At 37.5% G+C, this 14,166-nt stretch overlaps 1 protein-coding gene across 1 annotated transcript in view; it reads left to right on the plus strand.

Annotated features, from left to right (window-relative positions):
* The window catches only part of PIR (pirin), a 104,185-nt gene that overhangs the window by 55,640 nt on the left and 34,379 nt on the right, over window positions 1-14,166 (plus strand). Inside the window, exon 7 of the mRNA XM_033201418.1 lies at window positions 7,205-7,289. Coding sequence (XP_033057309.1) covers window positions 7,205-7,289 — 85 coding nt within the window. The remainder of the gene's footprint in view (window positions 1-7,204; window positions 7,290-14,166) is intronic.

Consider the following 14,166-nt stretch of genomic DNA (forward strand, 5'->3'; position numbering starts at 1 on the left):
CCAACTTGACATCTCCATTTGCATGGTGCTCAGGCACATCAAATTTAAAACAGCAAAAGTTGAAGTCTTGTTCTCCCCACCCTCACCTGTCTTGACAGCAAACAAACAACTTGTTTCTCTTCCAGTCTTCTCCATCTTAATAAATAGAACTGTCACTCATTGCTCAAAGCAGAAACATGGTGATCATCCTTATACCCACTGCATCCAGTCCCTCAGCAAAACCTTTCTATCTCCAAATATATTATTCAAATCTACCTGTTTCTCTCCCATCCCTTTCTGGCCCATTCCAACATCCTCTTCAGGAGTCTCCTCTCCTCTATTCTTACTCCCTTCCAGTTCTTTATATGGTAGCTTAAGACATCTCTTTAAGATGAAAATTGGATCTGGTTGTTCTTCAGTGTGTTCTCATTGTATTTTAAAGAAATCTGAAATGCCATACTATGGTCTATATCTGATCGAATCTTTCCTAACTTTCTAATGTCATTCTCTCCAGCAACCACTTTGTGTCTGCCATGTTGCTCTCCTCTCAGTTACTGAATACTTTAAGCTCTTTGTGGATTAATGGCCTTCACACATGCTGTTCTCTTTTTTCTGCCCAGAAATCTCTTACCCTCAACTCTTCTTATTCAAGTCTCCATTTTAATGTAATCTCCCTAGCGAGGACTTCCCTTACTCTCCTCATTTTATTTTCTCTCTCTGCATTCCATTTATTTCTTTTCTAGCAAGTACCACATTTTAAAGTTTTATATTTAATTTGCTAAATTATCTTTTTTACTAGAAAGCAATACTTCACAAGGGTTGTGCAGAACTGTTATTCAGCAATATATATGACTACGCATTATAGATTCTCAAAGAATATTTTTTGAATAAGGAAATTAATTGATAAGTGAATGAAAAGTTAAATAGGTTAATGAGCAGATAGTTTACTAAAAGAGAAATGCAAGTGGTCTTAATTAATACATACGATGCCCCTAAAATAGTGCCTGGTACATACTAAGCCCTCAACATATTTACTTATTGCTATTTTTATATTAACAGTTACTATTATTTTTAAGTTAATAATAATAATTATCACCCAAACTAATAGTCAAATTTAAAGAGTAAGGAGATACCAATTTCTGCTTTTTAAATAACCACAATGAAAAAAAATAAGATGATCAACATTTTGATGAGATGGGCACTTTTTAAAGGTAGTTACCAAGTGATTTGACAAAACCAATTCGGATGAAAGCAAGTTAATTAGTATAACAAGAGATCAGATGATGATTTGTTCAAGAACAAATGCTGCTAGATGTGGGTTGTTGAGATAATGGTATTTGTACTGTGGAGGTGGTGCCTTTAAACTTTTTTCTTCAGGTTAAACTTGTTTCCTTACTTTTTGTCCATTTTCCAAAGGTTTTCAGGGGGGTTATTTTTTTAACTTTTACCTTTTTTCAGCAATTAATTTTTCCATTCTATGTTTGTGACAAGGAAACAAATGTGTGACCATAGGAGATCAGGTGGAATATGTTAACTTTCTAACAGTAGGAGACCGGATGGGAAAAAAACTATTCAGAGCACATAAAGAGTTGAAAGGCTGCCCTGTGGTGTAGCAAAATTACCAAGACTAGGAAAAGCAGTGACTAGCAGTAGACATTTTCAGCAACATTGCTGTTTAACCAGATGATTATGTTGAACAATTTGCTTTTGGCCACAATGTCTTAACCTTTACACCTATAATTTCACTATGAAGGAAAAAAATAGAAATGTAATCAAAGATTTATGTGCAAATAGATTCGTCAAAAGTTAACAATGACACACAAAAACCCCATAAAACACAATGTCCAACATTAGGGGAGTTGTCCAAAATTGGGGTGCGTGTCTAGGAACAAGTAGAAACACTGTTTCTTTCTCTTAAAGGATATTGGAGATTGGCACTCATTAATATGGCTACTTAGAGTAATTTCCTTAAGCAACATATTATAGTAAGATTGACAATTGGAGTGCATTTCCTGAAAAATAACTAAATCATAAAGAGCTTTTGAATAGCTCCCCCAAAGAATTGTGAATGCATTTATTACAGGTCTGACACATGACACTACATTGCTGCCACTTGCTTTTACGGAAAGTCTAAGATGGCGGTAAAAACAGCAGCATTTGGGAATCAATGGGTAGCAGTTATCTGTCAAAGGAGCAGTGGCAAAATTCAAGATACTTCCTTTGCCACACTCATAACATAGCAGCATAGCATGCTGCATTCTTTTTTGGGGGGAGATGTTTTTAAGCCACACAGCTTCCATGTGGAAGTGATTTCATCTCCTAATTAAGATCATATATATGAATAAAAGCAGAGGAAGGAAGCCAGCTTGACAAGGGTATCCTACCAAAAGCCAGGGTAAATGGGAAGTCTTTGAAGGACATAGATGAAGGTAGTTGGAGTTTGGAAGGAAGTGGTTTTATAGACCATGTTTTGTCTTGGTTGTTTTGTGGTCATTATTGGAGTGGTGTCTGAGACTCATTATGGGTTTGGTTCTGACATATTTATAGAGAAAGAGAGACAAGGCTTTCCTGGATTTGGTAGCAGCCTTGTTGTAGGTTAGCCAAATTTACCCTTAACCTCTTATGAAGAATTGAATTACTTACCTTCTAGAAATATTCCCTGCATAATATTTGAACCATAATATTTTAAGCCATTAGGCTTTTGAAATATAGGCTAAAACTTTAAAGGAAAGTTTCCTAAATACTTTCAACACAGGATTGTGAAATGGAAAGAAAGAAGAAGAGGAAGAGCTTTGGATTTTAGTGCCTCTGCAGGCATTATTAATCAGAACTGAAACAGAAAAAAAGGAAAAAAAAAAAAAACAAATTCACTGATAGAATGTGAGTGCATTAGCTCTGTGCATGCTGCAACAGATTTATAGGGGATTATTTTCTTTTAGTTTCTTATGGACCAATTTGACTCTTGTGGAAATAGATTCATGGATAGCTAAGTTTTAACAACAAAAAAAGATTTAATTAAATTATCGTTCTATTTTGAGATTCTATTAATAGTTTAATACTATACATAAAAATAAAAACAACACAGGAAACAATGTGCCTAATAGGAAGATTTCTTTATGGTTGAAAATCAGCAGTGTGTGTAATGGAAAGACGGAATCCAGGTTTGCTCAAGGTACATTTGAAACTGATATTATCACCTTTTTTTTTTTTTTTCCTTGAGACGGAGTCTCGCTCAGTCACCCAGGCTGGAGTGCAGTGGCAGGATCTCGGCTCACTGCAAGCTCCGCCTCCCAGGTTCACGCCATTTTCCTGCCTCAGCCTCCCGAGTAGCTGGGACTATAGGTGCCCACCACCACACCTGGCTAATTTTTTTGTGTGTGTGTATTTTTAGTAGAGACGGGGTTTTACCGTGTTAGCCAGGATGGTCTCGATCTCCTGACCTCGTGATCCGCCTGCCTCGGCCTCCCAAAGTGCTGGGATTACAGGCGTGAGCCACCGCGCCCAGCCGGCATTATCACCTTTGAGTTAAATGAACATAACTTACATTAGCTATATCCATAGAGTTACCCTGGATGATCAAAATCAAATAATAAAACTTACATACTTTTCAAAAAATATATATGTATATGTATACATACATACACCTACACATACACTTATAGGAACATCTTCCAATTGAGTTTTGTCTCATTATAGATTATTTTAAATAGAATAATATATATTCAGTTTTGGAGGCTTTGGGGTAGTTTATTATTCAAGACATATGTTATATTGACACCCTCAATGATCCAATTCCCAATAGGAAAAGAATACTAGAATTGGAATTCTGTTTTAGGTTAAAGATGTTGTAAAAAAAAGTCTGCAAAATGAATTAAAAATTTCCTCTTAGACCTTTTCACACTGTGAGACAACAGAATTTATTTTGTGGCTTTATTCAAGTCTCTCATTGGTTTCTGTTTAAAATTTTTGAGATGAATATATAAATGAACATAGAACGTTCTGTGTGAGTGTGAATACACCTGCATGTGTGCTTGTGCCTGTGTAGTTGCAGTCTTAGAGAGGTAGCTACTATTTTTTGAACAATATGGATTAGGTTGAGAAGCAAGGGACAGGAAGAAGGAAAAACAGCCAGCCAGGAGGGCAGACTGATGACTGAAGTTGAGGGCAAGAATACAGCGAGTTAACCAGAGCTTTCCCACCAGCTCTCCACAGCTCTAGTTGCCTTCCCTCACCCCAGCCACATTCTCACTTCTCTTTAGCTCTAGTCTGAGAAATTGGAAGGGAATTTTAAAAATTAGAGTGTGGAGGAAAACATTACTTTTCTGAATCAGAATTTCAGAACCAGAAATAGACTTAAACAACAGCAAGTATCCTCGCAAAATTTTCAGATGAGCAAATTAACCCAGAAGAAGAAAAGTGTTTCATTGGTCAGCAGAAAAAGCAGTACCTCTGGTTGGGCACAGTGGCTCACACCTATAATCCCAACACTTTGGGAGGCCGAGGCAGGTAGATGGCTTGAGCCCAGGAGTCTGAAACCAGCCTGGGCAGCATGGCGAAACCCCATCTCTACAAGAAAATTTAAAAAAGAAAGAAAGAAAAGAAAGAAGGAAGAGAGAGAGAGAGAAAGAGAAGAAAAGAAAGCAAAGCAAAGAAAAGGCAATACAGCATAAAAGACTCCTGACTTCCAGATCAAGATTATTTTTATGGCCACATTCTGGGAGAGTACTAGCAAAAGTTAAAGCAAGAACCTTTTTGTGATGAATTTCTTCTCTGTTGGAAGGGATACTTTATCTGCCACTGCGGCAGAGGTTGAGAAAGATGCTTAAACCAACCAGCAATCTTTATCTGAAGGACAGCGAAATATTGCCTGAACAGAGGAGTCATTTGATATTGTATGAAGTTTACCCTTGATCTTTTTAGAGGTAATTTTAGAAGTCCTCATCAGACAAAACCAGCCCCTTTCCAGATGGTGCCTTATACACCTAATGATCCTAGAGAATCAGATCCTGTGTCCCTTGTGTGCTGCCCTTCTTATGTGTGTTTCAAGCTCTTCTGATTGATTGTGAATCCTTGGCTTCAGGTTGCACTTGATGTCACAGGTCTTTCTGGTTTCATTTACGTACGCACAGGGGAATTTGCTTTTCTAGTCTTTGAAGCTGTGTTAATGCAGCTTGACCTTCTAAGCCATGCAAAACTCTACCAGACCATTTTAAACCCCGAAGCTTCAATAGGAGACATTCAGAGGAAAGGAAAAAAATCTTTTGATAGTCAACATTATTCACGATTCTTTATTTCAAAATTTAATGTACAGACATATATTTTGACCATACCAGATTCACCTGTCCTGAAGAGATGCATTTTGCTACATGTAGGTAAAGATGTTGATGAATACCCCATATATATATGTATACATACACACACACACACACTTGTGTGTGTGTATATATGTATGTTAAATCCCATGTATAGTAATATGCTTATTGACAGTATATAGAATAGTAATACAGTTATTGACAGTATATATATATGTGTGTGTGTGTGTACTGTACTTCATATATACCTTCATATTACATGTATCTACTGTCAGTAACTGTATTACTATACATGGAGTTTTCCATTATGAAACACCATTTGATAAATATTTATTGAACACCTAGTATTTGACAGACATAATGGGTTGGCCCTGAGAATTCAGTGGTAACAAAGGCAGAAATGTTCACGTCCTCTTGGAACTTGCATCATTATTCTCCACAAAATTATGCCTTTATCAAGGAGAGTAAATAATTCTGGGCTCCAGATTCTTTTTGTCTAAAAATGCATGTATTTAATGAATGTAATCTTTTAATTAACATGTAACATATACACAGAGAAGTACGCAGATCAAGTATACAGCTCAAAGAATGTTTACCAAGTAAACACACTCATAAAAGCAGCAGCCAGGTTAAGAAACAGAACATTACCAGCCCCCAGAAACCCCTTTAAAATCCTTTTCTAGTTACTCACCTTCCCAAGGTAACTAATTTTCTGACTTCTGACACCATAAATTAATTTTGGCTTGTTTTGAACTTTGTAGAAATGGAATCATACGGTGTGTGATCTTCTGTGTCTGTCTTCATTTGGTCAATATTATGCCTGTGAAATTCACCTCAGTTATTGCATGTAGTTGAGTTCATTCATTCTCCTTGGTGTATAGTATTCCACTGTATATTACTTTCATTTATCCATTCTATTATTAAAGACATTTGGGCTATTTCCAGTTTGGGGATATTATCAGTTCTGTCACTATTAAGGTACTTGTGCCTGTCTTTAGGTGACTGTTAGGTATACCCTATGAGTTGGAATATTGGTCATAGATTATGCATATATTCATCTGTACTACACACGGCCAAGCAGCTTCCCAAAGTGTTTATACCAAGTTATAGTCCCACCGTCAGTGTATGAAAATTCCAGTTACTACACATCCACATCAAGCTTAAGATTATGTGCTTTTTCATTTTCATGTGCATTTTAAGTTTAAAAAGTAGACTAGAACCACTGGAGCTTTGTGATAAACAATGAGACATTGTAAAGTTTGTAGCTACATTTCTAATCCCTTGAATTTTAGTCCATGTCAATGATTCAGGATGATATTATATTAAATTAGAAACTCTGCTTAACTCTTGATGGAATAAAAGTTACTGTTTACAATGGAAAATCCTGCAAAAGTTTGCCTTTCTTACATTTGGAGTTGTGGCTTTTTCAAGCAAGCAGTGTCAGACCATTTTTGTTAGCCAGAGGGCCAAGTAAGAAAAAATAAAAAATATGTACAGGTCACATTTTTAAATTTCAAAATGGAAATGGCTTTCTTGAGACATGGGGAAGGAACATACATTTGGTTGTGGGATAACCTACCATATCAAGTGGAAGACTGGAGGTGGGAAAGTTGGAGCCACTATTGGCCAGTAAAATGTTACTATTGGACCGTATTTGAGAACTGGCTGTAGGGAGACAGCTGTCATCCTGAAATTAACTTGTCAACCACACTGTAAAGCTAGGAGGGCTAACTTCCAGACCAAGACCATTAAGAGGGGCTGTTTTAGCAGCCCACCTCGGCTTTAACACTTCCCTAGGAGAAACTATAAATATAATGGATCCAGGCCCAGGCCTATTACAGAAGGGCTTGCTGAAGGAAAGAAGAACCTTATTCTTAGAAAAAAAACACTGATGGTTTCCTTTTCCTTTTCAGTCCAAGGTTTACACTCGCACACCAACCTTATATTTGGACTTCAAATTGGACCCAGGAGCAAAACATTCCCAACCTATTCCTAAAGGTATGATGGGTTCTGGGGTTTAGTAGTCATGTCAGGAAAAAAAACAAAAACCAGCAAAGGGCTGTTTTCTCTGGAATGTACTTGTTTCTGAAACTCAGCACAGAGTTCTATGAACTCTGTTTATGTTTAATTGTGTTTAAATTGACAAATACTGCTGGGACCTTTCAAGTTAAGAAAATCAGGAAGAGGCCGGGCGTGGTGGCTCACGCCTGTAATCCCAGCACTTTGGGAGGCTGAGGCGGGTGGATCACGAGGTCAGGAGATCAAGACCATCCTGGCTAACACGGTGAAACCCCGTCTCTACTAAAAATACAAAAACTAGCTGGGTATGGTGGCGCACGCCTGTAGTCCCAACTACTCGGGAGGCTGAGGCAGAAGAATTGCTTGACCCCGGGAGGCGGAGGCTGCAGTGAGCCGAGATCGCGCCACTGCACTCCAGCCTGGGAGACACAGGGAGACTCCGTCTCAAAAAAAAAAAAAAACCAGGAAGAACTCACAGTATGTTAGGGCCAGACCTTGTGGGCCATACCCCTCGATTTACAGGTGTGGAAGGCCTAAAAGATTGGTCACTTGCTCAAGGCCACCCAAACACTTACTGGATGAGGTAGGGCAAGGAAAATACCTCTGTCTCCTAACTTTCCAGTTCGTGTTGACTCACGGTGTTCCTGAAGGCAAATTCGGACCTGTGTTACTTATACACAAGTGTACACTTGATTGAGATACAGGTTTTGCTTGATATAGGTTACATAACATAACCTTATTATGTAAAGGTTACCTATAGATTGACATTTGCATCCAAAGAATAATTAGAAAATTCCCAAGTATTTAAGGCCGATTTTGTTCTTTTTTTTTTTTTTTTTTAATTCTGGCTAATTTTTATAATTTTATTTTATTTTTTCTGTAGACATGGGGTCTCACTCTGTTACCCAGGCCAAAGTGCAGTGGCATGATCATAGCTCACTGCAGCCTTGAACTCCTGGGCTTAAGTGATCCTCTTGCCTCAGTCTCCCAAGTAACTGAGACTACAGATGTGTGCCACTATGCCCAGCCAATTTTTTAATTCTTTTGTAGAGACGGGGGTTTCACCACATTGCCCAGGCTGGTCTCAGATTCCTGGCCTTAAGTGATGCTCCTGTCTTGGCCTCCCAAAGCATTGGGATTTCAGGCATGAACCATTGTGTCTGCTCTATTTTTAAATAATTTTATTTTTTTATTAACACACAATAGATGTACATATTTTCAGGGTACATGTGATAATTTAATACATTCACATTATTTGTAAAGATCAAGTCAGTATAATTAGGATATTCATTACCTTAAATATTTGTCTTTTCTTTGTGCTAGAAACATTTGAATTATTCTTTTCTAGCTGTTTGGAAATATACAAAGATTGTTGTAAACAATAGTCATCCTACTGATCTATCAAACACCAGATCTTATTTCTTCTATCAAATTGTATATTTGTACTCATTAATCAATTCTCTTGATCCCTCCCAGACCCCTACCCTTCGTGTCCTCTAGTACCATCAGTCTTCGTGAGATTTTTATGAGATCCACATTTTTACTCCCATATAAGAGTGAGAATGTGCGATATTTGTCTTTCTGTGCCTGGCTTATTTAACTGAATGTCCTCTCCAGGTTGCTGCAGATGACAGGATTTCATTCTTTTTACAGCTGAATAATATTTCATTGTGTATTTATATCACATTTTCTTTATCCATTCATCTGTTACTGGGCACTTAGGTTGATTCTACGTTTTGTCCATTTATTGTCCATTTATTGTGAATAATGCTGCAATAAACATGGGAGTGCAGGTATTTCTTTGATATATTGATTTTTTTTCTTTTAAATATGTACCCAGCAGTTGAATTGCTGGATTATATGGTAGTTCTATTTTTAGTTTTTTTTTGAGGAACCATATTGCTTTCCATAATGGTTGTACTAATTGACATTCTCACTGACTGTATACAAGGGTTCCCCTTTCTCCACGTCCTCACCAGCATGTGTTATTCCCTTTTTGATAACAGCCATTTTAACTGGGGTGAGATGATGTCTCGTTGTGGTTTTGATTTGCATTTCTCTGATGATTAGTGATGTTGAGCATTTTTTTCATACACCTATTGTCCATTTGTATGTCTTCTTTTGAGAAATGTCTATTCCGAGTTTTTGCCCATTTTAAAATTGGATTTCTTTTTGCTATTGAATTGTTGAGTCCTATATATTCTTATTATTTATGCCTTGTCAGATGGGTAGTTTGCAGATATTTTCTCCATTCTGTGAGTTGTCTCTTCACTTATTATTATTATTATTATTATTATTATTATTATTTTGAGACAGAGTCTTGCTCTGTCACCCAGGCTGGAGTACAGTGACGTGATCTCAGCTCACTGCGACCTCCGCCTCTGGGCTCAAGCAGTTCTCCTGCCTCAGCCTCCCAGGTAGCTGGGATTACAGGTGTGTGCCACCACACCTGGCTAATTTTTGTATTTTTAGTAGAGATGTGGTTTAATCATGTTGGCCAGGCTGGTCTTGAACTCCTGGCCTCAAGTGATCTGCCTGCCTTGGCCTCCCAAAGTGCTGGGATTACAGGCGTGAGCCACCACACCCAGCCTCATCTTATTGATTGTTTCCTTTGCTATGCAGAAGCTTTTGAGCTTGATATAACATCATTTGTCTATTTTGCTCTGGTTGCTTGTGCTTTTGAGGTCTTACACAAAATGTCTTTGTCCAGTCCAATGTCCTGGAGATTTTCCCCAATGTTTACTTTTAGAAGTTTCATATTTTGAGGTCTTAAATTTAAGTCTTTAATTCATTTTGATTTGATTTTTGTTTATGGCAAGAGATAGGGGTCTAATTTCATTCTTCAGTATGAATATCCAGTTTTCCCAGCACCATTTATTGAAAAGACTGTCTATTCCTCAGTGTATGTTCTTAGCACTTCTGTCAAAAATGAGTTCCATTGGTCTATGTGTCTGTTTTTATGCCAATACCATGCTGATTTGGTTGTTATAGCTCTGTAGTATAATTTGAAGTCAGGCAGTGTGATGCCTCCAGCTTTGTTCATTTTGCTCAGGATTGCTTTGGCTATTTGGGGTCTTCTGTGGTTCCATATAAGTTTTAGGATTCATTTCTGTGAATGGGATTGGCATTTTGATGGGGATTGCATTGAATCTGTAAATTGCTTTGGGTAGTATTGCCATTTTAGTGATATTAATTCTTCCAATCCGTGAGCACAGAAGAGCTTTCAATTTTTTTGTGTCCTTTTCAATTTCTATCATCAGTGTTTTATAGTTTTCCTTGTATAGACTTTTCACTTCTTTGGTTGATTCTCAGGTATTTTATAATCTTTCTTTGTAACCATTGTAAATAGGATTGCTTTCTTGATTTTTTTTTTTCCGATTGTTCACTGTTGGTGTATATAAATGCTACTAATTTTTGTATGTTGATTTCATATCCGCAAACTTTACCAAATTTGTTTATTAGTTTTAATGGTTTTTGTTTTTTTTTTTTTTTGGTGGAGTCTTTAAGTTTTTCTTAGTATAAGATCATGTAATCTGTGAACAAGACTAGTTTGACTTCTTCCTTTTCTATTTGAATGCCCTTTATTTTTTTTTCTCTTGCCTAGTTGCTCTCACCAGGACTTCCAGTATTATGTTGAATAAAAGTGGTTAAAATGGGCATCTTTTTCTTGTTCCAGATCTTAGAGGAATTCAGTTATTCAATTGAATTCTTTCAATTTTTTCTCATTCAATATGGTGATAGCTGTGGGTTTGTCATAATAAGGCTTATTATTTGAGGCACGTTGATTCTATACCCAGTTTGTTAAAGGTTTTTGTCATAAAGAGATGTTGAATTTATTGAATGCTTTTTCAGCATCTATTGAAATAATCAGGTTTTTTTCTTCTTGATTCTGTTAATGTGATGTGTCACATTTATTGGTTTGTGTGTGTTGAAACATCCTTGCATCTTTGGGATGAATCACACTTGATCATGGTGAACATCATTTTAAGGTGCTGTTGAATTCAGTTTGCTAGTATTTTGTTGAGAGTTTTTACATCTATGTTCATCAGAAATATTGACCTGTGGTTTTCTTTTGTTGCGTTTTTGTCTGTTTTGGTATCAGGTAATGCTGGCATCATAGGATAATTTGGAAGTACTCCCTCCTCTTCAGTCTCTTTGAAGAGTTTCAGTAGGATTGGTATTAATTTGTCTTTAAATGTTTGGTAGAATTCAGCAGTGAGGCCATCAGATCTTGGGCTTTTTTTTTTTTTTTAATGGGAGACTTATTATGGCTTCTATCTCATTACTAGTTATTGCTTTGTTGAAGTTTTCTATTTCTTCATGGTTCAATCTTGGTAGGTTGTATGTATCCAGGAATTTATCCATTTTTTCTGGGTTTTCCAATTTCTTGGCATATAGTTCTTCATAGTAGTCTCTAATGATTCTTTGTATTTCTGTGGCCTCAGTTATTGTGTCTTCTTTTTCATTTCTGATTTTATTTATCTGAGTCTTCTCTCATTTATTCTTAGTCCAGCTAAAGGTTTGTCAATTTTATTTATCTTTTCAAAAAACCAACTTTTCATTTCATTGATCTTCTGTATTTTTTTGTCTCAATTTCATTTACTTCTACTCTGATCTTTATTATTTCTTTCCTTCTACGAATTGTGGATTCCATTCTGGCTATTTAAGTACAGAAAAATTTTAGATTAATTCGCTTAAACATAAGCCTTCACTATGCATGATTTTTATAACAATAAGTATACGTGTATGTGTGCTTTAACCTTTCAGTGCAGTGCTTTTATGTTTTACTTTGGGTTGTTTTCCTCCAATCCCTTGTCCTCCCTTATCTATGTCCAGTACCCTGCTATATAGATCACAGGTATATCCTTGAATTGTATCTTGCTGTATTTTTCTCCACATTATTTTTTCATATATGTGCATTCAAATATTATATGCAGATATCAGGTTATTTTGTCATTTTACTAAAATGGAATCGTAGCTGCTCTTTTACATCCTGTTTATTTGACTGAAAAAATACCCCATGGAAATCCTTCCAATTTACTTATATAGCCTTTTGTTTTGTTTTGTTTTGTTTAAGAGACAGGGTTTCTCTGTGTCACCCAGGCTGGAGTGAAGTGGCACAATTGTATCTCACTGCAACCTCGTACTCCTGTGCTCAAGAGGTCTTCCCACCCCAGCCTCCCAAGTAGCCAGGACTACAGGCTCTCATCGTTAATGGTAGCTTCTTTTAACGGTGATATTCTACATCATCTAAATACATGCTATGGTGAATTTAGCTATTTTCTATCATGAGAATTCACTTTGTTCCTAGCGCTTGGCTACAGCTAACTGGTCTGCAATGAATACCCTTGTGTATCTGCCTTCCCATGTGGAATTTCTTTTGATGGCACAGGTTTCCTGGGATGGTCATCAGGTCTGTGCATGCTTAGTTTTAAAAGACATTGTCAGGTTGCAATCCAAAGAGGCAGTCACACTTTCTATTAACACTATATAGAATACCAGTTTCTCCATGATCCCACTAGCAGGAAGTCTATGGTTCATGTTCATTTTTGCTCTGCTCTCAGACATCACCTTATATTGCCTCCTGAGAGAATGTATATCTGTCAGTTTACAAAGGTGTATTTGCATTTTATTTTGTCATCATGAATTTTAAACCTGAGATTTGTTTTCAGACACGTTTTGTTGTTGTTGTTGTTGTTGTCGTTGTTGTTTTGAGATGAAGTCTTGCTCTGTCACGCAGGCTGAAGTGCAGTGGTGTGATCTCGGCTCACTGCAACCTCTGCCTCCCAGGTTCAAGTGATGCTCCTGCCTCAGCCTCCCGAGTACCTGAGACTACAGGCTCATGCCATCACGCCTGGCTAATTTTTGTATTTTTAGTAGCAACGGGGTTTGACCATGTTGCCCAGGCTGGTCTTGAACTCCCGACCTCAGGTGATCTGCCCACCTTGGCCTCCCAAAGTTGGGATTACAGGTGTGAGCCACTGCGCCCAGCCTCAAACACATTTTTTTGTTTGTTTGTTTGACATGGAGTTTCGCTCTTGTCGCCCAGGCTAGAGTGCAATGGCACGATCTCGGCTCACTGCAACCTCTGCCTCCCGAGTTCAAGTGATTCTCCTGCCTCAGCCTCCCAAGTAACTGAGATTACAGGTGCCCACCACCACACCCAGCTAATTTTTGTATTTTTAGTAGAGATGGGGTTTCACCATGTTGGCCAGGCTGGTCTTGAGCTACTGACCTCAGGTGATCCACCCGCCTCGGCCTCCCAAAGCGCTGGGATTACAGGCATGAACCACCACACCTGGCCTCAAAAATATTTTTATAGGGATACAACAGGAAATAGCTTAGAAATGCACATTTAGCACTGAGCGTCTGTAAACCCACTTTAAACAAGTGTGTTATGAACCCAGCTATGAAGCAAAAGATCCTTTCTTTTCCAATACATCACTTTTAGTTCTAGTGTTCTCTCTTTCTCAGTCTGTCTGTACCTCTCTCTCTCCCTCCCTCCCCTATGTCTGTCTCTTTCACACAAACACACACACACACTCTCTCTCTCTCATCCATGCTTCGACTGTATTAGGTGACAAATACAAAGTTTGAAGTTTCTCTGTTTAGTGCCAAATAATTAATTCAAGTATTATAAAGTACTCATTATTTGCAGCTTTGATAGTCCTGGCTGCCTGTCATGAGATATACTGGATGGTAAAATTCTACTGTATAAATTTTATTATAAAGTCATTCAAATCAAGGTCACCATTTGTCTTTTTTCCCCACCTTTCCAGGTCAAATTCCATCACAAACTCCAAGGACTGTCTAAATTCTTTTTATTTGGGTGCTTTGTTGTATCAAATATTTTGTG

This window comes from Trachypithecus francoisi, unplaced genomic scaffold, assembly GCF_009764315.1.
Source record: "Trachypithecus francoisi isolate TF-2019V2 unplaced genomic scaffold, Tfra_2.0 Lachesis_group6, whole genome shotgun sequence".
NCBI classification, from domain to species: Eukaryota; Metazoa; Chordata; class Mammalia; order Primates; family Cercopithecidae; genus Trachypithecus; species Trachypithecus francoisi.